The sequence below is a fragment of the Anomalospiza imberbis genome, chromosome 21 (genome assembly GCF_031753505.1).
Source record: "Anomalospiza imberbis isolate Cuckoo-Finch-1a 21T00152 chromosome 21, ASM3175350v1, whole genome shotgun sequence".
NCBI classification, from domain to species: domain Eukaryota; kingdom Metazoa; phylum Chordata; class Aves; order Passeriformes; family Viduidae; genus Anomalospiza; species Anomalospiza imberbis.
Genome location: NC_089701.1, coordinates 11,089,966 through 11,114,467, shown reverse-complemented (window position 1 = coordinate 11,114,467; position 24,502 = coordinate 11,089,966). Strand labels below are relative to the sequence as shown.

At 58.5% G+C, this 24,502-nt stretch overlaps 1 protein-coding gene across 3 annotated transcripts; it reads right to left on the bottom strand.

The window, feature by feature from the left end:
* Nucleotides 1-811: 811 nt before the first annotated feature.
* Nucleotides 812-23,715, bottom strand: NPDC1 (neural proliferation, differentiation and control 1). 3 transcript variants are annotated; one of them, XM_068211701.1, is made up of 9 exons: nucleotides 23,556-23,715; nucleotides 10,557-10,700; nucleotides 5,247-5,354; nucleotides 4,947-5,120; nucleotides 4,764-4,830; nucleotides 3,709-3,793; nucleotides 3,479-3,558; nucleotides 3,282-3,378; nucleotides 812-2,391 (listed from the first exon to the last, which is right to left on the bottom strand). In XM_068211701.1, exons 1-9 carry the CDS (start codon nucleotides 23,647-23,649, stop codon nucleotides 2,314-2,316), a joined length of 927 nt encoding a protein of 308 aa, XP_068067802.1. In that variant the 5' UTR covers nucleotides 23,650-23,715; the 3' UTR covers nucleotides 812-2,313. The 3 variants fall into 3 exon arrangements, with proteins under 3 accessions (XP_068067802.1, XP_068067800.1, XP_068067801.1); XM_068211699.1 differs by having other exon boundaries at nucleotides 3,479-3,793; XM_068211700.1 differs by having other exon boundaries at nucleotides 3,479-3,793; nucleotides 10,557-10,697.
* Nucleotides 23,716-24,502: the final 787 nt, after the last annotated feature.

The window sequence follows — 24,502 nt, the reverse complement described above, 5'->3', positions numbered from 1 at the left end:
TGGATAAATGACTCTTCCATGCATGGATGTGTGGTAGGGACAGGGATTTCCAGGGCACACAGGGCTCCTGTGGCCTCCATGCCTGGAGCGAGGGGGTCTTCCCAGGCAGAACAGTCAAGTTTTACTTTAAGCTAGAGCTTCCCAACATGTCTGGATGAGCTCCAAGAGAGATTACTGGGTTGTGGGAGCAAAGGAAAGATAAATTTGGGGACCTCTGCAGAGAGGAGTAGGTTCCAGGCTGGGTTTTCCCAGGACTGAGCCCTGGGGGCATCTCGGGTTATATGGGGTGTGCATTGCCCAGGGGTGCAACTGGAGACTCCCATGAGAGAACCATCCTGGGTGGGTGCTTTGGCGGTGAGTCAGCACCCACCTCCGGCTGCTGAAACCTGGAGAGATGGTATCAGCCTGATGGGGGGGCTGGCGTGATCAAAGGAACTGGGCTACACACAATGCAGGGACTCGATAGCCCTTATCTGTCATCCCCGAAGTGCTAAGGACCCTGGGGGCAAGGGGCGGAGGGGGGGGGTGGGTGCTTGCTGCAGGGCTGGGTGCGGGGGGCTCCCATCCGACCTTTTGCTGGAGAAACTTGGCAAATAGTGAGAGACAAGAAAATTATCCCCGGTTCTTTATGTGCCTGGGATAACCCTTGGGAAGGGTTTGAACACTCCTCCAGCTGCACAAGCAGGATGGCTGCTCACTGTTCCCTAGGGAAGGTTTGGGGACCCACAGCATCCTCCCTCCTTGTCCCCTTGTCCCACCCCGCTGTCGAGAGGAGCCCTCCAAGCCTCGGGCCCCACACCACACACTTGCATGGGTCTTAAACATGGTCGTTTAATAAAATCTCCTTTTAAAAGAACTACAATTCATACAACAACAACGAGAGGTGTGGGAAGAGTGGCAGCAGCCCAGGGGAGGGGGAGCACAGGACAGGGGGACAGAATCTGAACCGTGATGGCCTCCGTCAGCCACTCCACCAGGGACAGGGACGGTCCCATGCCACCACCACTCACCAGCACATCCCTGTCACTGCTGCCTGCCCTGCCCATGCTTGCCTGAGTGTGCAATGGCTCCAGTGACCTGTGGCTGTGACAGTGCACAACAGGGTCTAGACATGAAGCCACTGTGCAAAGTAACCCAAACCCCGTTCTGGGCCTTCCACTGGAGGGGTTCATGGCCTGTGCACCCAGGAGGGTTTGAGGAGCAGCACTGGGCTCCAAGCAAGAATATGTTGGTGAGGCTGGACGTGGGCAACAGAGGGGTGCAGGGGTGTCTGAGGCCCGAAAGGTGCCTGGGATAGAGCAGTGGAGACTGTCACCTGCCACAGAGGGATACTCAGAGAATGCACAGTGCCAGGCTCTGCAGGGATGCTGCCAGGGCATGGGCTCTGTGGGGTTTGAAGCAGCACAGCAAAGCCCCCCATGCCTTGGCTACCCCTCTAAAGCCACCCCAGCTCCCTCCAGTCCTGTTCCTTCCTCCCCCACAGCCACATAAGCTTAAAAACAAAACCTGGAACACTTTTTCTGAGCTTTTACTCCACTGAGGCCTGTGGCAAGAGAGAGCCCATCCTCTGCCAGCACAGACTTATGTGGGCTCCCAGGCCACAGTGGCACTGGGACTGTCCTGAAGCCCAGCACTCCTAAAGGGGTCAGAGTACAGGGCAGCATCTGAAGGAGCAGCCTGGGGAGTGATGCCAGTGCCTGCCTGAGCTGCTCCTGCTTCTGCCACTGGCTTCCAAAGCACTATCCTGCTGCCAGGAGCTGCCCAGGCTGGGGTGGAGGAGGCAGAATGGGCACTGAAGCCCTTAGTGATGCCACCTGCTCCAGGAGAAGGCTCCATCCCTGGCAGAGGGGCTCTGGGCAGGCTGGCAGCCCTGATTCCAGACATGAGCATGCCCAGCCCTCCTGGCCCTCTCCTGCTCTCTGACCCTCTCTCTGGCTCCTTCCCAGCTGCTATGCATCACCCTAGCTTCAGCTAGGGCAGCAGCCCCCTCCTCAAAGCCAACTACAAAGGGACAGTGCCGCAGCCCCCCACCCTTCCCCCACCAATTTCTGTGCCAAAGCAGCCGTCCCCCTGTGCCCGCAAGAGCTGTGAGGAAACGGCAATGCAGGGACATCACAGCAGCAAAGAGGACAAGGACGCTGGAAACGGGGGCGACCCCCCGCCATAGCTGTTAGTGGGTGTTTATTGGGCAGGTGTTGAACAGTCTGGCAGCGTCCCTCGGCCCAGCTGCGGGTGCTCCTCCGGCACGGCCACCCCGCCGGGCACGGCCGCGGGCACAGTCTGTAGCAAGCTCAGGCGCTGGAGATGGGGTGGTTACTGGTGCGACTTGGGGTTGGAGGGGTGTAAGGAGGAGTCGTCAAACAGCGGGTTTCTCACTTCCATTTCTCCGGTCTGCCGTGGTGGCGGGAGAGGGATGGGGGAAAGAAAAGGCAAGAGGTCAGAAAGCAGTTGGGATTCAGCTGCCCCATCCCAAGGGGTGTGGGTCTGAACCCCAGCCCGGCAGGGAGAGAGGGGAGGGGGGCGACCGAATGGGCTGCAATGGATGACAAACACCAGGACTCCCATCACCCTGGAAAGGTGCTGCCTCCCTGGCAGGAGGGAATGAGTTGGGGTGATGTGTAAAACCCAAGGTCTTGGGTGGGAAGGGACCCCACAGCTGGGCTGGGGACCCCAGGACAGCAGTCCCAGCCTGGCTGGCAGGAACAGAGTTTCTTCTCAGACTGGAGACCCCAGGATGGGCCCTTCAGCACGGCTGGCAGGAATGGGGTGTCCTGCCCAGACTGCCTGCCTGCGAACAAGTGCCCTTTAATGGGCCTGTAAAGACCCACTGATGACCCTCGATCTAGGCCCTGATGGGCGCGCTCCACAGCTATTACCATGTAAAAGGCTCCTCTAAGTCCCTTTGTGCTCTTTGTACCCAGGGCTGTTAGGAGCTGCCCTTCCCCGAAGTCCCCTGCTAGCCAAGACACAAGGACGAGCCCCCCCAGCCCGGGTGCTCAGGAGCGGGTCGCCGCAGGGATGGTGGATCAGGTGTGCAAGGGCTGCTCCAGTTATCTGCTCCCAAGGAAAGCCTTGTGCCAGGACATGCACTCCTGCCCACTGGAGAGCTTCAGTGGGAGCTGGCCAGGGACATGGCAGGAGGAGAGGGGCAGAGGTTGGACCACCTCAAAGTTTGATGAAGAACGTGTGGAAAAGGCTCCTCAGACAGAAGTGCACATCCCAGGCACATGTTGGACACCCCCACATGCACAGGGACCCCTGGCTCTTCTGCACCCGCATACCGGAGCCAGGCCGGGGCACTCATACACGGTGAAGTCCCCATCCTCATTCTCCTCATCAGATGATGCTGAGTCCGGCAGCTTGGGCTCCTCTTTATGCCTGGGGGGAAGAAGATGTAGAGAGGAGGTGAAGCTCAGTGGGATGATTAGAACCATCCCAGTTAATGGCAGGATACCCTGTCTGCTACCAGGCTGCTTACTTCTCCAGGCAGAGCATCTGCTGCTTTTGGTGCTGGTAGTGGTACATTTGGGCACTCTGAGCCAGCGTCTTGTCCCCAGGCTGTGGAGAGAGCAGGAACAGCTGTGGAGATTGGGCTTTGGAGGGCCCCAGCCTGGCTGGTGGAGGGTCTCCACCATGTGGGAATCCCTCCAGCAGAGCACTGAGGCCCAAGTGCCAAACACCCCACAGGGAGGGATATGGGTGCCTTACCGAGATCTTGTCATAGGGCAGGGGGCTGGCTACTCGCTGGGCTGAGTAGTCTGCTTTCTGTGCCAGCCTGACCTCCTTCTGCAACCTGCCAGGGAGGGGCATTGGAATCAGGGAATCACAAAGGTTGGAAAAGTTTTCTAAGATCAAGCCCAGCCATTAACCCAGCACTGCTAAAGCCCACAACTAAACCACGTCCCCAGGTGCCACATCCACATGTGCCACATCTACGTGTTTTTTGAATACTTTCAGGGATGGTGACTCCACCACCTCCCTGGGCAACCCTTTCTAATGCCTTATGCCTGACCACCCTTTACATGAATCTTCCTTAATATCCAACCTAAATCTCCCCTGAGCCAGCTTGAGCCATTTCCTCTCATCCTGTCCCTTGTTCCCTGGGAGCAGAGCCTGACCCTCCCCTGGCTGCCCCCTCCTGTCAGGAAGCTGTGCAGAGAACGACCGTCCCCCTGAGCCTCCCTTTTTCCAGGCTGAGCCCTCCCAGCTCACTCAGCTGCTCCTCATAAGACTTGTGCTCCAGACCCTTCACCAGCTCCATTCCTTTCTCTGGACATGCTCCTGCCTCTCAATGTCTTTCCTGCCATGAGGGGCCCAAAACTGAACCCAGGATTTGAGGTGCCTCCCAAGTGCCCATTGTGAGCACAATGACTTTTCTAGTTCATCCTAGAGGATGTGAGGAGCCATAGGAGCAGATGACTCCATTCAGGAGCCAGTGACCCTTGAGGGTCAGCCCTGTTCCCTGTGATGGCATCCATGACAGGCATAGCCACCTCCATCCTACGGGGCCTGGGCACAAGGCACCAACGTGCTGGCAGTGTCAGCACCCAGCACCACAGCGATGCCCACACCAGGTGCCATCTGCTCCCAGGAGACTGCATCTGGCATGGAGGTGTCTCACTACTGTCCCCCTGCCCCAGCCAGCTGATGCCACACCTTGGGGGGACTACTGCCTCTCTTCCAACCCCTCATGCCTGGGAAGCATGGGAATACACTGCCCTGGGCACAGGGTCACTGAGGGACTGTCAGCAGCCCCAGCTCACCTGCACCAGCAGATGGCTGCCACGATCAGCGCTGAGATCCCGGCCACTGTGCACACCAAAATCAGCCCTGCACAGGTGGAGAGGACAGCAAGGGACAGCAAGTGAGCTGGCAGCATGGTGACACCAGCCCATGCTTCCCTGGTGAGGGTGTGAAATCCCTTCCTCTGAGTCCCAGGGTCTCACCGAGCACCATGTTGTCATTTTCAGGGATGGGGGATGCCTCCACCGGGTACTTCTGGACCGTAGCAGTGGTGGGGAGGGTGGTGGCTGCCATGGTGTCGGCAGGACCCTGCTGCAGATGCCCCTCTCTCAGCCCAATGGCCACACGCCGTCTGCCGCCATTGGGCACCAGGGTGGCTGCGGGAGAAGACAGAGCAGTGGTGAGTGGTGCCCAGGCAGCTCCAGAGGGCAAACTTGCCTGGGGTGCAGGGTCTGGCTGCCATGGGGTCCCTGGCACCGCTGGGAACAGGGATGAGCACTTACTCCTGGGTCTGCCATCCTGTAGCGGGTGGTGGCGAGGAGCTTCCTGCCTGGCCAGCACATCCGCGAGGAAATCAATTTCTGCCTCCAAGCTGGGAACAGAGGTCCGTCCTACAGGAGAACGGGTGTGAGACAGGCACTGTGGGGTGCAGGTGTGCGTCCACCCCCAGGGTCAGACCAGTACCCCCAAGAAGGGGCTCCTGTCCCAGCTCCAGCAAACACGAGTGGTGTTCAGTCTGAGGCCCCTCAGACACAGCTCTCCGAAAGCTAGGACCCATGGGTGTCCTTGCTGCTTTTGTGGGATTTTCACCCCACAAATGCTGGAGGATCAGGAGCAACAGCATCTGCCCTCGTGCTAGAGGCAGCAGGTCCCACAGACTCTGTGAGAGAGGGCAGGGTGCCAGCACCGAGTGTGCAGGACCTGCCCTGTGTCCCTGCCCCTGGGGTCACACAGCAGCTCCGAGTGAGGAGGGCTGGGAGCTGGACCAGGACAGATACTCCCCAGCTGCCTTGATTCCTCAGGGGTGAGGGGTAGCTTCAGCACAGTGAGTTACAGTCAGAGGACACCTGGTTTCACACCAAACACTGGTTTTCACCCCAAATTCACCCAAGTCCTTTATAGCCCAGGGTGGCTGGAGCCACCCCAGAGCAGGGCTCAGCTTGGCTGTTCAGCAAAGCATGGGAGCCCTTGCTCCAGTAGAGGGGTTGGTTCCTGCCCAGCGCCTGGTGGGATGCAGCTCCTTTGGGAGCCCCATGCAGCGAGGGATGTACCCCCAGGGGCTGGCCCCAGCAGCATCTCACAGGTGGCTGCCCAAGCCCAAGCCTCAGCACAGTGACCACCAGGTACACCTGCCCCTCAGGGGACTCTTGCAGCATATCAGGCACAGGCAGGACTCCCACTCGGGCCTGAGGTGACAGCATTGCAGCAAGAGTGGAGTCGCTCTTCTCAGGCTCTTCAAGCAGAGTCAAGCTCTGACACTCACCACTGCTGTTAACAGGATTAAACTCAACTTCAAAGGCAGTAGACATCCCTGTCCCCATCTCAATCCCCATCCTATTCCTGCTTCCTTTGCCCATATTCAGACTGTCCCCTCAGAGAAGCCCTGGGGCCTAAATCCAGACACACTAAGGCAAGGTGGTACTGGCAGCTTGATTCTCAGATAATTCAAGGTTATAACAATTACATCTCCTCTGGAATCTGTCCTCACATCCGGTGTTTGGAAATAAACCCTGATTCCCTCTGGAGCCGTGCACAACCACCACCTTGCTGCCCCATGACTCAGAGCCACATGAGGCAAAAAAAAAAAAAAAAAAATTAAAAGGGGGACACTCTTGCTTTAAACAAAAGCACCAAGAGTCACTGTCCCTACATCCTCCATGCCCTTGTGTCCCCAAACTGCTCCCAGCCTCCTTCCATTGGCTAGAGCCTTGGGTTTCACTGGCTCTTTGCACCCTGTTATTTGCATCCCAGAGCAGCACCATGGTCAAGTGGTGCCAGACTGGGGCTGTGCCAGTGCTGTGCCCAATAGCTGAAAGCCATGGTGACAAGGTGCCAGCACGGGGCCAAGGTCTCCCAACGGGCAAGGGAGTTGGCATGGGACCCAGTGTGACAGGCCTGTGCCTTAGGGGGACAGCCTGGTGCCCAGGATGGGGATAGCCCTGTGCCAGGGGACATCCTAATGCCTGGGATGGGGACATTTGGCTCTAGCTTGCCTCTGCACTCTGGGAAAGGTCTGTCTCCATAGGGGACAACCCTGTCCATCCCATGTGTGCCACCACCAGGCTATGCTGCTGTTGGATGTGATGTGGCTGGAAAGAGGAAAATAAAGTTGAAAAAGCAGCCAGAGCAGCTGCCAGGACCCTCATCCTCCCACCCTCTGGGAGTGTATGAAGTGGCACACGGGAAACTGAGGCAGCAGTTTGGGGTCCCGGCATTGCTGCAGCGCCTGGGTTGTGCTACTTACATGAACTAACCAGCTTTACCACCAAATTCTCTTCAAGTGGCTAAAAGCTGCCCACCTCCCATTCTGTGTGGCAGCTAAACTTCCCCTAGTGAGGGGAGGTTTAGCTTCCACAGCTTCTACCACACATTTGAGGGCACTGAGGGCTGGATCCTGCCAGGCACTGTGGGTGTGTGAGATGCTGGCCCTGAGCTGCTCCAGGGAATAGGGGGCCGGGGTGAGCCCCAGTTCTTGCCAGACTGCCCCCGGAGCAGGAGCAGAGATGTCCAGGCAGGGCACACAGGGCATGGACGGGACAGGGCACACAGGACACGCACAGGGGCACTCGGGGGTGCAGGCAGGGCTCTGGCAGGGTGCGGGTGCCCCCTCATGGTAGTTGCCACCAGTGCTGCAGCAGGACGGCATGGCCGGGCAGGCACACAGCCCCCCAGTTCCTCTGCTCTGCCCCTGGCCTCTCCTCAGGGCTTCCACCTCCTCAGGGCTCAACCCTGGGACACACACCTATCCTGACAGTCTGGGGAAACAGGGACCAGGGAAAGACACATGAGGCTTCTGCCCTGGGCTGAGGAAACCTGTAACTGACAGTGTCCACAGGAGGGCACAAAATTCTTATAAATCCACTAATTTCTATAGTCCTGCCCCAGGATGGCTGATGTCCTCTTTGATGCTGGCAGCACAGCAAGTGGGAAAGGAGGAACACCCATGTCTGTGAGCTGAGGCTCCTTTTCCCCATTTTCCCAAAGTGCTTCCTGCATCCCAGTAGGGCTCCATGCTGGTCAAGCAGAAGCAGGGATGAGACCCACTATCTCAAAGCACATCACTCAAACCCATCACAGCACAGACACATGCAGCACCATGGAGCATGTGGGATTTTGAGTGGCTCAGAGCCCTGTGCAAGACAGCAGCAGCCAGGTGCAGACAGCCAGCTGTGGGATGCAGTGTACCCAGTGTACTCAGATTTCATGCTCCCATCTCACCTCTGTGCTGATGCTGTGCCAGGTATGCCGAGAGCCCTACGCATAATGGCAGGAACACTCACATGCCCTCCTGAGACCCCAAATGGTGCTTTTCAACTCAAAAAGCTGCTTTTGGGATAGGATCCTTAGCTCCTGCCAGGAACTGTGGGGATGGCACAGTGGCAGGATCTCAGGATTGGCATCATCAGCAGTCACAAGTGGCTCAAGGATGTGTAACCCTTTAAAGGGTCTGCCTACATAGCAAAAGGGCTGCATGTGCATTCCCTTTAAAGGCTTAGGCATCCTTGGGCTACAGCGGTCCCCTGTTTGCCTTGCATCTCCCCCTAAATGCAGCTATCACAGCCCCTCTTCATCCTCACAGCCCTCTCCAGTGCTGCTACCAGACAAAGGTACAGGCAAGATGAGAAAGAAAGCCCCCATGGAAAAATAAATGGTGCCTCCCTGCCAAGAGAAGCTGGGCATCCTCAGAATGCTAAAACAGGGGACCTGGGAGGGGATCCCCCTTTTTATTTAACACAGTCCCCACACTTTTGCTGCCACAAGCTAGTGGCATTGCTTGGGACAACAGGATGGAACTGGGAGAGACCTTGGTGTCACCATCCTCCCATGGTGGGTCCTTAGAGGATGGTACCATGGTCCTGCATCTCTCTGCATAAGGATGCAACTGTGGCCACATCCTTCAGAAAGGAGCTGGGTTGCTATGGAGATGCCAGCGCATGTGCAGTCCTCGTGAGAGGGGAATTTGCTCTCAAGACTTCACATAAAAAAAATGAACTATAAACAACTGCTAAAGCTATTCAGTGCCAGTGGGCGAAGAGCCCGTGGCAGGGGCACTGACTGCTGTCAAACACCAAGTCTAGACCCGATTCCTGTGCCATCCCCTCTTATCCTCCCAGCCATCCCTCCCATGTCAGCCAAAGGGTCTTGCTTTGGGGGTCTCCCCTCTGATTTACATGGTAATTCTCCTGCCAGGAGGAATGGCACTGAAGGCATGCTGGGTTCTGATATCCTCCATGTGCCCACCTATGCGCCATGGGTGAAGGATATCTCCAACTGCACCCCAATAGGACCCTGAACATGCTCAACAACACAAAGCAATCCCTTAAAACCCAGAGGACCTCTCCATGTCTGCATGGAGCTCAGATGCAAGGGGAGCTGCTTCTTTGGTTCAATGGCCAGTGCTTGTCCATCCTGCCTGGCATAGGACAAGCCACTCTGCATGTTTTCAGAAGCTCCCCAGGAGCTGGGAACCCCTTAGCAGGAGCCTTTTGGAGGCAGCGGGAGTGAAGAGCAGGTGGAGAAGGGTGGGCTGGGAGAGATACCAATACGTTCTGCACCAGGAGGTGACTCAGAGGTGCTCCAGAGTACCTTGCGTCCAGGCAGTCCCAAGCAGAACTTACCAGGAACAGCCTGAGGGCATGGCCAGTCTTGGCCTCTTCCCCAGCCACAGAGGCCACTCCACTTTATAGCAATAAATAGTTGTGTGGAGACATAATTATGGTCTTAACTCACCTGCGAGATGAGCCCATGATAAGGGGGCACAGAAATAGCTCTGCCACAGCTTTCCAAGCTGCATGAAGAGTTGACTGTCACACTAAAAAATGCCTATGCCTGGCCCCCAGCACTGTCTTTGCAGCTGAACCAGGGGCACAGGTGCCACAGTCGCATTGGGAGCACCCTTCAAGTATTGCAGTAGCAGTGGGATGGGTGACCATGCTGAGCCAGGCTGCCACAGCCCCTTAGATCCCTCGGGGATGGAGCCAGGAATAACATCCAGTGCAACCCTCAGTGCCCTGGTGTGCAGCCAGGGAGTGGTCCTGCCAGTCACAGCTGACTGCAGCCCTCCCAGGATGGATGCTGGGCATCACCCAAGGCGGAAACAGCAGTCCTGAACCACAGGCCAACATCTCAAACCAAAGGAAATCAGGCACTGAAATCCCAGACACTGGCACCAGCTCAGCCCTGGGATGGGTGAGACCGTGGGCAGCATTAAGTCACCACTTTGTGTGCTGAAGGCGGTTCCCCTGCTCCTGCAAAGCCTGAATCCTGGAAAGCCAGGCAGACCCTGGAGATCCCCAGAAGCCGCCTGTCCTACTCCTGCCCTTGGAGGTCCTAGGCTCCCCACGGTGCTGACAGGGCCAATCATCAGAACAGGATGCACATAGAGCAGGATGGGGTTGCCAGCCCAAAACCACCCCACCACCTGAGGCGAGTGGGGTGAGAGGGAGAAGAGCAGCTGTCCCCAGAGAGATACAGCTGCCACGGAAAGAAGGGAGGATGGGGGTGGGGGACCGTCCTGAGGCACAGAACCTCCCAGAGCTTCAGAGGTGCAGCGTGGGTGTGCAGGCAGAGGGGTAGAGGGTGGGTGCACCTACCACTGGGTGAGAGCTGCTTCTGGACACAGCGCCCACGGTCGTCCTCCTGGAAGGGGGGCAGGCAGGGCCCACAGGCACCTGACCCCGGCGGGCAGAACTCCCGGCGCTGCAGGGCACAGTCCAGGCTCCGGGGACACGACGCTGCTGTGGGGACAGGACAAAACAGCTCAGGAGGAGGAGAGGGGTCAAACACACCCCCAGGTCTGTTCATGGCTTTTTGGAGTGGGACCCAGCTGCCCCGGCCTGCCCATGGCTGCTCCTGCTGCAGCTCCTGGCTATCAATGGGCTTCACCACAGCTGCCCCAAGGCCCCGCTTTGCCCCCACAAAGCCATTACCAGCTGGAATTGACCATGAGCTTAATTACAGAGGAGTTGGATTCAATGATCTTCACGGAAGCCTTCCAACTTGAAGTAGTTTGTGACTCCATGACATGCACAAAGTAGTTGCAGTGATGAGCATGCAGTGCCCATACCCCTCAAGGGTCCCCAGACCCAGGGTGCCACCATCCTGTGGGACACAATGTGGGAGTGCTGCAGCACCTGCAGGATCTCCTGCCACTGCCTGCCCTGCATGGGGAGATGAAATCCAGCCAGCACAGACCGATGCTGGTGTGGTGACTGTCAAATCAGAGGTCCCAAACTCCCCCAAAGCCTCAGCGGGGTGTGACAGTGCTGGTACCAGCACTTAGGCTCCCATCCCTTCGGCATTCCCTGCAGGAAGCAGTGGGAGCCAGCCCTCCCTGGCACTGAACTGCACTCCAAACCTCGCTTGCAGTTTCATGGGGCATCTCATGCCCACATCAGGCCCAAGGAGTCTCCATTCCCTGGGTACAGGCATGAGTCCCCCAGGCTCCAGCCTCACCAACCCACTGTGTCATGGCAGTGCCATCATGGCTGAGTCTTCACCCCAGGAGGTGGATTTCCCTGGGGGACACAAGGTCCCCGTGTCCTACACAAACCTGGTCCTGGGCCAGGTGATGGTGGCAAACCATGTGCAGAGCTGGAGACAGGAACTGTGACACAAAGGGCCAGCATTCAGGTACCACCTGTGGCAGGGGGCTGTTGGGGGGGACACTGGGGTCCTGGCTTTGATGGTGACACTGCTGGTCCTGCGGCAGCTCGAGTGTCTTTCCCTCACAAGCTGGTGGCAGTGTGGAACCCGGTGCCCCTCAGTGCACCCAGCACTCAGGCTGGGCACAACTGCATGGGAGGAAGAGCCGAATGGGGCTGCACACACTGGCTGGCAGTGCGGCACACAGCTGCCCTATTCTACCCCTCACCTTGCCGTGCACGGCAACGCCCGCAGCATTCCTGCAGGCAGCAGCGGGCAGGGAGTAGGACTGTGAGGCTGCACTGGAGCAGGCAATGAATCACAGCAGGAGCAGGCTCCCAGCACCGGCCCACGCACCCCGAGCAGCCCCTGCCAGCCCTCGCCACCCACACCGGCACCAGCAACGCAGTGGCCGCCTGCCCGTCCCTGCGCCCGTGCCTGGGGACGGCAACACCGGGGACAGCCCCTGCACGCTCCACAGGGAGGGGCGCCACAACTGTGGGGGCTGTCCTGAGCATCCCCAGCACTGCAGCACACCAGGGGCGAGGGGCCCAGCACCCTGTACACAGTTGAGAGTCCTAAACAGGACAGAACCGGCAGAACACGAATCATGACAGTTCTGCTCCCACAGCAAAGGCGCAGGAAAGATATCACCCCAAAGCCACACAAGTGGGATTTGCAACCCCCTGTCTTTGCATGGCCATATTTCACCATCAAACTGCTCCCTGGAGAGTGCAGCTGCTACTAAGAACCCCCCAGCCTGTGCTCAGGCAACTCCCCACTGTACTCCATGAGGAAGTCATCACCTTCCTCACCTCAGCTGGCACTGGCAAGGGTGCACCAACCGTGATTTTAATGCTGGCTGACCCCACACCAAGCACAGCTGCCTGGAGGGGTGGGGGAATGTGCCTGCTGTGCCCATGGGAGCCGGGTTTTTTGCTGGACTGTTTACTCCTTGGGGATGGTGTGGGGCTTGGCCATGTGGCTGAGGTGCAATTAATGCTTAATGGGCAAATAATCAGATGTCTAAGCACAGAAATTGGACTTGGCTCCTGGCTTCACCTCCCCAGCGTTACTCTCAAGGCTGCTCTGTTTAAAAACAGGGCAGGAGGAGGACGTGGCACTGTGCAGCCTCAGGCTGGGGACAAGTTGCAGCCCCATGGGGCAGTGGGGAATGCACCTCTAGGGGCCCCTGTCTGTGCCACGGGCTCATGGAAACACTTCCTCCCAAGACAGGTGCTGCCAAAAGCTGATCACTGGCGGAGGAAGTCACCCCAGTGTGGGTCACCCGGCAGAGCCACCTTGTGAGGAGTGATGGGGGCAGAGCCCTGAGCCAGAGCAACTGGGTACATAATGCCCAGGCTGGATCCCAGTGAAGGCTGTTATCTCTGTTTGAGGAACGAGCTGTGCTTGCCCAGCTGTCACTGGCTGCAATTCAGAGCTCCCCATGTGTCACCAGCCAGTGACTGGTGAGCTGGCATCGCTGCGTGGGCACCCTGTGGATTGAGGGGGCCCACAGGGGCTTTGCCACTCCCTGAGCCCACCTCAAAGCCCAGCAGTGAGAGTTCTTTGCTGGTGGGAGTGGGCACCTCAGTGCCATGCTAGGTGATGGGAACTGAGCACTCTGTGTGCCACCACCCAGGTGCCACATGGCCACCTCCAGCCCTGACCACTGCCACCCTGTGGGGCTGTCAAATTGCACTGCCCCAGTGCTGCCCCACCCTTGCACACTCAGAGATTCCTGGGGGCTGGTGCCAGCTGTCCAGTGCTTGAGCAGGCAGCTGGTGGGTTCCCCAACGCTTTGGCCATGGGTCCCCCCTCCTGAACACTCACCCCGAGGCAGGGTACTGGGGCTGGCACAGCATGCTGGTCCCAATTCCCCCCAGCTGTTGCCATGTCACCACCATGCCACCCACATGTTACCAGTGCCAGCATATCTGCTGTAGCTCTCAGTCTTGCCTCTGCACCTGCAGGGCTGCTGTTGAATCTGGGGAGTTTGGGATCCCCCCACCCCAGCCATGGTCCCTGCTTGGCACCAGTGCAGCTCAGCATGGCCTGGCCACAAGTGGGATGGGCAGAGGGACCCAAGCTGGGGTCCTGCGAGGACCCTAACCCTGCATGGCCCTGCCAGCATGACAGTACAGACCAGAGGAGCAAGCCGTGAATGATACGGAATGTGCAGCCAGCACCAGACACGGCACAGCCAGGATGCTGCTGTCCAAATGCGCCGGGGGTGTTCGGAAGAGGGGGATGCTCCAATTGCTGTCATTGGCCTGCCATGGTGCTCAACTCCTGTGCAGGTGGGCAGGGAGCCCAGAACAGCACAACTGGGGTGCCCCTTAAACTGAGCTCAAGCCCGGGCTGAGCTGCCGGTGCTGGAGGAGCCGAGTGACTCCCTGCAGGCAGGACCCCAGCCCAAGGCCAGCAGGTGCATGGGACACAGCAGTTGGCACAGACAGACAGCAGGTGGGCATGAGCTGCAGATGCGCAAGCAGGAACAGACCTGTGCCCAGGAGGAAACATGGTCATGTGAGCAGCAAGGCCTCTGGATGTGTTATCCAAGGGGGAAAGCTGAGCACATAGCTCCATCCCCAAGGACTCAGCCTGGGGAGAGCTGTGCTGGGCACCCAGGGTGGCACTCAGGATCAGCAGAGTGCTTGTGACAGGGGGTGCCCAGGCAGGGCATAGAGCCACTGGCAGTCACAGACTGGATGGAGCAGCTCTTCCATACTCATGCCAAAACATACAGGTGAAAAAGAAACAAAAATAAACCCGAGGACGACATTTGTGTGGCCAGGGAGGCAAGGACTGTCCCCACTGCGTCACTGCTGCAGATAGAGAGATAAAAGTGAACGTAAGAGGATAATTAACTAGCGCCGAGCACTGGTGTGAATGTTTAAAGTTCTGGCAACGCCAACACCCAGCCTCCCTCCCAGCTGCCAGCCCCAGTGCCAACAGTGGAAGCTGGCAGAGCCCACTGGGCACTGGCTGCACAGTCACGTGGGCATAAAGCAGCCTGCCCAGGACCACTGGGTCTGGCCCCTCTATGGCAGCAGGACATGGCCCTGGGTGGGACACGGGCAACTGAGGGGGATATCAAGGTGTCTGGGGAAGAGGGTGCAGGTCTCACTCCCACGTCGGGCCCTTGCACACTGGTGGAGGCTGAGGGAAGACCACAGCGAGGCCATGACAGAGCCCCAGCAGCAGCAGCAGCCCCTGCAGGGCCTGCAGTGGCGTGGTCTCTGCCAGCTCCACTCCAAGGTCATTCCTTCTCCTCTTCTTCCTCATCCTCCTCCTCCAGCCAGATAATGTGGGAACTGCTGAGGGCCCTGCCTACAGCTTGCCCTCCCAGTACTTCCACTGCCAGCTGGCACTGGCCGTGGCTCCCTCCCAGCTCTGTAAAGTGCTCCTGGCTCTGAAGGAGCACTCTGGAGCAGGCCCAGGGCAGGCTGGTGGGCAGGCATCAGGCAGGCAGGCTGGCACGATGCCCCCACCAGACCTCAGCCCTCGAGGGCTCGCTTCCCCCGGTCCAGAGCCTCCCTGGGCAGGGGCAGTGCTGCTGTCCAGTAGCAGGCAGGAGCAGGGGTTGCTGAGGCACCCCAGCACCTCACCTGCACTGCCCCATGCCCAGGGATGTGGCTCCTGAAGTGAGTCAGCGGTAGTGACTGCCAGCAGCTGCAGTACAATGCCAGGCTGGATGCTGTACACACCAGCCACAGGTGACACACACCAAGCAGAGGTGACACACACCAGCCACAAGTGACACGTAGAGTGACTGCAGGATGGACACCTTGCTGGTGGCTGCGACTTGGTGGGCTTCCTGACCCAGCTGCATCCCCCTGCCCTGCTGTCTCTTGCACTAGGAAGCAGGTGGATGAGGACTGGGCTGAACCCCTGGAGAAATGCTCACTCCTGGACACAGCTGGCACCACTGCTCGGGCAGTCCCTGTGTCACTGCCAGCAGCTGCTCACATCACTGCTGTGCTCCTGCCCCTGAAAATGCAGCAGCCAAGCCCCCTCCCACCAGAGCCAGCGGAGCAGGGCTTTCTGCAGTGCTGACACAGCAAGCCAGGAGTGGGGGGATGCTGGTCACATCACGTCACTGCTGGGAACAGAGCATGTGGCACAGCCATGGCCACCTATCTGGCCCCATGTCCTGCAGCAGCACCGGTGTGTGCTAGTCCACCAGTGAGGGAGCAGCTGGAAGTGCTTCTTTGTGCTTCAGCAGATTTGGTCATGCCACCAGCTCCCATCCCTGAGGCCAACGGGGCTTGTGTCCTGGCCCCCGGCTTCAGCTGGTGGGTGATGAGGTCTGGCCCAGCTGGCAGGGACGATCTCCAGCACAGTTTCTGTCAGGGCCAAGAAACAGTGCCAGCAGCCTTGTGCCACAGGCTGGGGACAGGGAACAGCTGTAGGGAACCCCTGGGAACAGTCCCTATGCCTGCACAGCAAACACCTCTAACTGCACCCTGCTCCCACCGAGGGGTCAGTCCCACTGATGGGACAGTCCCACCAGACACAGCCCCACCCAGGAACTATGGAAAAAGGCCTCATCCTCACCACTCCCCCCACTCCCACCCCCATCCTCACCCAGCTGCTGCTGCTTTGGGGCCACCAGCCCAGAGCCCTGGGCTAGAGGCAACACAGACAGTGTGGTGGGCACCCATGCTGCAGCCCTGAGGCCATCATGATGGGCTTCCAGAGCCTTGTCCTGCTCCATGTTCAATGCCCAGGGGGAAAGGGAGGGTCAGGAGGAGCTGAGTCAGGTTCCTGCAGAGGTGGGAAGATGCCAAGCCCTCGGCATCCCCAAACACACTGCCTCCCAACCATCAGTGTTGCCCCAGAGCCTGTCTCTGCTCTAGAGGAGCACCCCAAAATCCCAAGCTGCTCCTGTGATTCCAGGCTGGGGCAGAACCAGGCAATCTCTAGCAGGCTGAGGGAATGGAATTTTGCGTCATCACTACTCAAAGCCCTTAACTGGACCAGAAAAATCCCCGTTCCTTGCCCTGGCAGCCTGCCTGCTGTGCAAACGAAACAGCTGGATTGGCAGGGTTGTAGGAACAGGAGATAGCACCAGGATGGTTGGAAACAGCTCCAGCAAACCATAAATCCAGACCCCAGCAGAGACTGGGCAGAGCCAGGAGGTAGTAGAGAACATGGCTCTCCTTGCCTGTGGCCGGTGAGGAAGGCATCAAGCCAGCGAGACCCCCCTGGTATCCCAGCCTCAACAATCCTGGATGCTGACAGCCCCAGCCCTGCAGAGGCTGCCACACCCAGGATGTGCACACTGCATCCCCTCCTGTGCCCCTGCTGTGCCAGGGCATGTCCAGCCACAAGTGGCTCCAGATATTCAGGAAGAGAAGAAATAATTAAAAAAGGCAAAAGGCAAACCAGGTGCCATACGCCATTCCCCCAGGCCTACCCGCCCAAATCTGCCGCTGGCTGTGCTTCGCTGCATGCACACCCACCCATGCTGAGGACCCCAGGCTGCCACCAATGCCACCTCATCCCGACGCATCTGGCTGCTCTTTTGCAGCCCGAACCACCCACTTCAAATCTTGTTTATCAGGTTTTTCTCAAGTAAATACCAACGAACTTTGCACATGCACTGAGCTGGCTGGGTCTGGGGTTGGGTTCTTCAATTCCCTTCTTATTGGGCAGGTTTTGCACCACATCACAAGTGAAGAGGCTGGTAGCCAGGGCTATGGTGCACAGCAAGCACCATCAAGGGGCCTCTCCTCGCACCCCTGAGGTGCTCCAGAACTCTCCAATCAGCAGCACAGCACTATGCTGGACCTTTGCTGTGCCAGCATCACAGGGGAGGGGCAGCCCTGGCACCACAGACCCACCTGAAGCACTGAGCAGTCTGAAAGGAAGGGGGTGGGGTCCAGCTCTCTCCTAAGGGCATTCCTGGGCACTGATCCATCAGCAGGAGAGCACCTCATGGGTACACACTTGCCCGGTGAGCTGCAGCAGAGCCACAGCCCTGGGTTAGCTCTCTCTGTGTGATGGCAGGGAGGTGGGAGAGCACAACCTATCCCACAACTCAGCACCCAAGGAGCTGCCAGGCCAGAGGCCACCACACCTCGGTCATCTGAAAGCAGCCACAGGCTCCCAGGCACTCTCACTACTGGGCTGGAAATATCCACCTGGAGCAGCAGCACCACTGCACCCTCCAGGGCCAAGATACTCTTTAGCAAAGCCAAAGCCATCCCACACCACCAGAGACATCCCGCAGCCTTTGGGAAAGAGGCACCAGCAAAATTTTGATGATGACTCCAGCAGCTCAGAGGTGGCATTGTTCAAGGTGAGGATTCTGTCTGTCTGTCCAGCTCCCTTTGTCTAAGCTCCCACCAGCCCATCACCCTAAAACAGATGCCTGGGGACATAGCTCCTCACCCAAGGGTGATGGAGCAATAGGAGCCAACCTTTATAGCTGTTGGAATAGCCATTAGAAGAACAGCCTTTGGAACAAGGGCAGGCAAGGGGACTCCAGGTGGGCACCCTCCATGCTGGTGAACATGCAAGAGCAGAGGCAGGCAGAAACGCAGAGGCTGCAGCACCCACCCCCTGGGGCTGCACCCGCAGGTACACCCGCACTGATTCAGCCACCACCAGTGATAAAGACCTGCAGGGCCATTGTGTCCCATGGGACAGAGCCCAGAAACTAAGAGGCCACATCAACACACAAACTGGGTGTCCATGGGATGCACAGCTGCATCCTAGGGGTGCTGGTGCATGCAGCATCCGAGGGCTCTTGATAAATGCATGCAGATGGTACCAAAAGAGCTGGACCCAGACATTTTGGGGTATTTGCTGCATAGGAAAAGTCAGCTCAGGAAAACCCTCTCCTTCCTAGCCAGGAAGCCAGGAATGATGGCTGCAGGATGGGTCACTTTTCAGCAGCTCACTAGGCTGCCCTCTTTTCCAATTTAGGGCCCCCTCACTCTCTCTGACAGGTGCGAGATGATGAAGTCCCCGAGGCAGAGCAACTCTTCGCCCACAAGAGAGCAGCCATGGGTGCTGTGGGTGCACTGGAGACCTGTACCTTCCACACCTCCTGCCTCCACCTCCACCACAGTCTTCTTTCTATAGGAATGGAAGAGGGGCCAGGAGCCCAGGGAACCCCTGTATCACGATGAGTCAGGGTCCCTGCCAGCACTCAGCTGACATGTCACCTCTCATGTCACCCACCCAGTGCGATGGGCTCCCACTCAAACAGCGAATACCTCTCAAAAGCTTTGCCATCCTCTATCTGTGCAGGAAGTACCCCAGCATGTACCAGAGTGTGCATGGGTTAACATGGGTGGTGGCAGTCCACGTGCAGGATAAGGCAGGGACCAGGACCTGCTCTGGCTGTATTTCCTTCCTCCAATTCAAAGCTCACTCCAGGCACTTAACGGCCAGTTTCTTCCTGTTGCAATTCTCGTTAGCTCACAAAGTGGCTAATTACAGACCTGCAGCTGCCATTTGGAGTGGCAGCAGCGCTGGGTTATGCCCAGGCACAGGAGGGAGATACCCCAGCGCTGGCAGTGGCACTGGGGCCAAGCCCAAGGGTTTTGGGGCCAGCCAGCCCAGGGAAGCCACTACCCCCCTCAGGGACCAGACCCTGAGCTCTTGGTGGAGACCAAGCACCAGGGCACAGTGTTTATGGATTTAATGCAGGGATGGGACTGATGGCACCTTCTGTCCTCTGTGCCCAGGGACCCAGCACCTTGCACATGGGGAGAGGCCATCCCATCAGCCCTCTTGTCCCTGGGCACCAAACCAGCCATCCTGTCCACAACATGCCCATTGCTCTTGTCCGCAGCAGCCCCCATTAACTTTCTCATTCCTGGAGCCTCCACTGTGCTATCACCCCTCCTGTCTCCAGCATCGCCACACCTCTCCTGTCCTCAGCACACTGTCCATCCTGTGACCCCTTTTGTTCCCCCTGCCACACTGTCACCCCTGATATCCCCCATCACTCCTCTAGTCTCCAGCATCCATCACCAACCTCTGTGTCCCCAGTGCCCTGACCACACGGTCACCCTGTGATGCTGTGCCCCCCGGCAAGTACCCGGCAGGGCTAAGCCGATTACCTCTCTTAATACCCTCATGGCCCAGAAGAGACATTTCAGGCAAACATCAATGCACCTTCCCCTGAGCTGTGGGAAGACTTGGGCTCCCTGGGGACTAAGGGATCCCTGCAGTGGGGGACCAGTCTCCAGAGCTGCTAGGAAATCGCAGATCCAAAGGACCCAAACCTGCACAGTGCAAGCAGGCCCCTGGCTCCAGAATCCAGGGCTCCCCACCCTGATCTCCAGCTCCCCACACACCGGCACTCCCAGGGTATTGCTGGGGTGCACATGGATTTGTGAGTCCCCACAAAGGTATAGCAAAAGGGATGAGGGACTTTCACCCCGTCTCTTCCATAAGCTCTTCCTTTATGCTGATTCTGCAATTGGAATTATCAGGCATTTTTCCACCCATTCCCCCTCCTCAGGCCTGCAGACGGAGCCCTGCCCATGTCCCTGGCACGGGTACCAGCTCCTTGGAGCCCCGTGGGATGCCTGTGCCCCACATCCCAGCTCCTCCACACTTCATGCCCACAAGGGCTCCTTTCCCACAGTGGGAACCAGCTGAGCACAAGTAACCCCAGATAACAAGGTGGAGACATTATCTCCAAGAATAAAACCACACGGGCAGCACCCCAGCTGCTGCGTGGAGAAACACTTGGTCTGCACCAGTGTGGCAGACGACACCCACCACATGAGGCTTGAAGGGATGGGGTGGCTGAGTGGGACTACTGCCCACCACAGCCACCACTCCCAGGAGGGACCCAGACAACCTTTCCTGTGCGTCAAGAAAAAACTGGTGCTGCTACCTGCAGATCGACTCACAGGATGTTGTGGGGCTGAGGTCACTCCCTTCACTCGGCAGGGCAGCCAGGCCCCTGCAAGCACCACGGGTACAGCACCAGTCCCGATGTCTTGCTCCCAAGAGTGGCTTGGAGCTGCCGCAGCTTCAGGGCTCAGCATGGGGGTCCCTGGGGCTACTGCACCCACTGTGTCCCAACCCTGTTCCCAGGACAAGCAGGCAAGGAGGAAAAGCTAAGAGATGGACAATCCTACCACAGGCTGAGTCTGGGAACTTCCCAGGGGATGGCTCCTGCTTAGCCATAGCCAGCTGGGAAGTTTGAGCAGCACCTGCATCACTGCAGAGCAGGGACAGCCAGTATCAACACCAGCATCTGTGCTCCCACCCATGTCCCTGCGGAGCGGCATAAGGAGGAGCAGCGGGGCAGAGCCAGCAGGTCAAACGTGGCCAAATGGGTCACTTGGACTGGAAATAAAACTCAGATTTTGATGAGCATCTTCTCCAGATGTCTGGGATATGAACTGATGGCCGTGGCAGCAGGATTCAGGATTATTAAAAAATGGGGTTCTAGCCTGTCATTCTATTTGGAAAACTTTTTTTTTTTGTTTACAATAATAACAATGATAATAATAGATGAAATTTGGCAACCTAGTTACTCAAGAAGCAGGGAGAAATATGGCTGTCACTCATGCTCTGGGAAATGAAGCCAGAAAACAAAGCAAGGCAGGGCCTCTGCCCAAAGCCTGGTGTGATGCATAGAGACACATGGGAGAAAAAAGCCCAGTTGAGGAGCAGCAAGTAAACCTAAACCACCTGCAGCACCTCCAAAGCACTGCTGCACTTCCTCTAGCTCAGATCAGGCTCACAGCAAGATGAGGATGTTACTGAGCCACGTGCAGCTGCATCCCGGGAGATGGCATCTGCTGCACGGGCTCTGGGTTGCAGCGCCAGCCAAGGAAAGTGAGGAGGAGGAGGAGGAGAAGGAGATGCCAACCCCCATCTGAAGAAGCTTTGATGGAGCTGCAGAGGCAGGAGTATATGGGTATGGTGCTGTAGGACCTTGTCCCTGGCTCCCTCCTTGCCAGGAGCCAGTTTCACCACAGAACAGGAGTTGCTCCTGGGCTTGCCACATCCGCCTCACAGCCACCCCGAGAGAAAGCCAAGCTTGGCCCCATCTGCTCAGGAAAGGCAATTATAAAGTTAGAAGAAATAGCCAATGCTTCCTGTGCCCCACTGCACTCACAGAAAGGTGGTGGGGTTGGGACAGAGACTCCTTTACCTGCCCAGCATCCCAGGGATATTTCTTCAGCCATCCCCAGGAGAAACCTACCTGGAGCTCCCCACTGCCACATGCCATACATCCTCGAACTCCTGGCAATGAGAGCTGCTGTTGGAAACAGTGCAAAGACACTGTCCCCAGCTTCTCTCGGGGGAAAGAGGCTGAGCTGAAAATCCAACCCCACATGTGCCAAGAGCATGCAATATCCCAGCATTGGAACAGGCTGCTGATGTGCTGCCAGGCTCCTTATGCTCACCTCACCTCCAGCATCCTCCTAGGGCTGGGAAGGGAGGGGAAGGAAAGGGGAAAATGTCACCATCCCCTGGCAGCACCTGGGCACAGCCACCCCAGCAGCCCCTCAAGGGATGCAGCCCAACCAGCACTGCCAGGCCAGATGACCACACACTAACCCCTAAATTCAGGAGGAGCAGAGATTATGCTGGATCACGGGTGGCTCATCCGAGCCGCCCGGATCTCCTTCCTCCCATCTCAGCCTGTATCAGCAGTACCTCTGGAAGGGCCACCTCAGCCTTGGCTTGTGGGAAGAGGGGGAGTGCAGGAGCATCCCCACCTCTCCCTCCAACCCTCCAATGTAGAGACACACAGACTTTTGACTCACTGGGAGATTTAAAAATTATTGCAGCTTCTCGCCGTCTCTCAGAGCATGCAGAAGCATGGCGAGGCCACCCGGGATCCGGTTGACAGCAGGCTGCCTGCCCGGCGTCCGCCTGCCCGGCGTCTGCCCTGCCGGGAGCCAAAGAAGGGAAACAATATCGGATCCGCAAACAATGCTGGGAGCCAGGAGGCCCTTCCCGGCTCCTGCGCCAGCGAGGCGGAAAGCACCTGCCCGAGACAGGCCGTACCTAGGCAGGGACACGGCACCTCCCCGGGCCGGGCAGCCACAGCCTTCCCCGCAGGCAGCAACGGGGCCTGGGGCTGGCTGGGGTTTCTGGGCCGTTGTTTGTGCCCGTAACAGCCCCGCGCACCCCAGCAGTGCGCACAGAGCGCGGGGACACGGAGCATGTCCAGTGCCAGACGGCCCAGGCGGGGAAATGTCCTAACCCAGACCCCGAAACTCAAACAATTCAAACCTGAACGCCCCGAAACAACCCTTCAGCACACAGCCGGGCAGCCTAGGGCGGTGCTGCACGGGAGGGCGTGAAGGCCACCCATTCCTTCTGCCACGGCGGAGAGCAGAAATGTCACCGTCACTGGTGTAGCGGGGCGATGCTGCGGCCGCTCCCGGGGCAATGAGGCAGGTGGGCAAACAGGGCTCCCTCCAGCGCAGCCCCCGGCGGCTCCCCGGGATGGCTCGGTCACTGCAGCACCCTTATTTTTTTCTTTGTTTCGGTGTTTTTTGATGTAGTTTTAATTTTTTCCTACCAATAAAGGTGCTTCATGAGGCAGCTCTCATGGCTGTGTGCTCCTTCCCCACTCCAGGATCCACATCTGTGGGTCTCTCCAGCCCCCTCAAACAGCTGCTGGGGACCAGCCCTGCGGCGCTGCCACCCGCTGCCAGGCCCTGCCTGCAGCAGCGGGCAGGAGAGTGGCGGGGAGGCGCTGCCCGTCCCCGGGGAGCGCTGCGGGGTGTGAGAAACCCCCGTGGGGCTTTGTGGCGAGGGCACCTCCTATCTTGCTCCACCCAAGAACACGAACACCCACGGATGCTGATCCCTGGTGGGGATGGGGATAATGAGGGAGAAGAGGGGGGGCAACCGCACCAGGGTTCGTCGTGGGAGAGGACACGAGCATCCGCGGGGAAAGGGAGAGGACACGGATACAGGAGTGGGGGGAACGAAGAGGTACTCACCGGCACGGGCGAGACGCAGACGGAAGGATCCGAGGGCGGTGAGCAGCAGCAGCAGCGCTCCGCGGCGGGCGGCAGCGCCCCGGGCCGCCACCATCGTCCACGGACGCGGACACGGACACGGGCGGGCGCGGGGCCGCGGCGGCTGCGGACGGAGGGGCGGGGCCAGACTGAGGGGGCCAGGCGGGGCCGGGGCCAGACTGAGGGGCGGGGCTCGCCGCATTTGGGCTCCACCCCCGCCGCCAAGGCCCCGCCCCCCGCAGCCCCGCGGCGGGACCGCTCCGGTGCCTGCGAGCCGGGGCTGCTCCCAGCGCTGCGCCTCCGAGCCCGTTCCGGTGCCTAGGGTGGCTCCAGAGAGCTGGAGAGGGACCTTGGACAGGGGCCTGGAGTGACAGGATAAGGGGGAATGGCTTCCCACTGCCAGAGGGCAGGGTTACATGGGATATTGGGAAGAAATTCTTCCGTATGGGAGTGGAAAGGCCCTGGCAGAGGTTGCCTAGAGAAGCTGTGGCTGTCCCATCCCTGGAAACGTTCAAAGCCAGGTTGGACAGGGCTCTGAGCAAGTGGCAGGTGTCTCTGCCATGGCACGGGTTGGACTATATGACCTTGAAAGGTCCCTTCCAACCCAACGCAGTCTGTAATGCTATGTTGGGATCTGGTTATTCCCCAGTCCCACATGAATGGCATACACTGGGAGTGAGGAGCTGGGGAATCTCACAGGTGGGTAATGTGGCTGCTAGGGTAATGTTCAGGCTGATGGCTGGAGGTGTCTCATGCCTGCCTGCTCTGCAGCTGTGGCACCTGGCTTTGAGTGCTGCGTTCGTCAGACCTCATCTGCAGCCACTGGCTTTGGATAGAGGCGTGCACTGCCAAAGCACCCCCTCCCTTCCCAGTCAGAGCCACATTCCTGGGTCACTCCCTTGCAAAACCTCTTTCCATATCCTGGATTA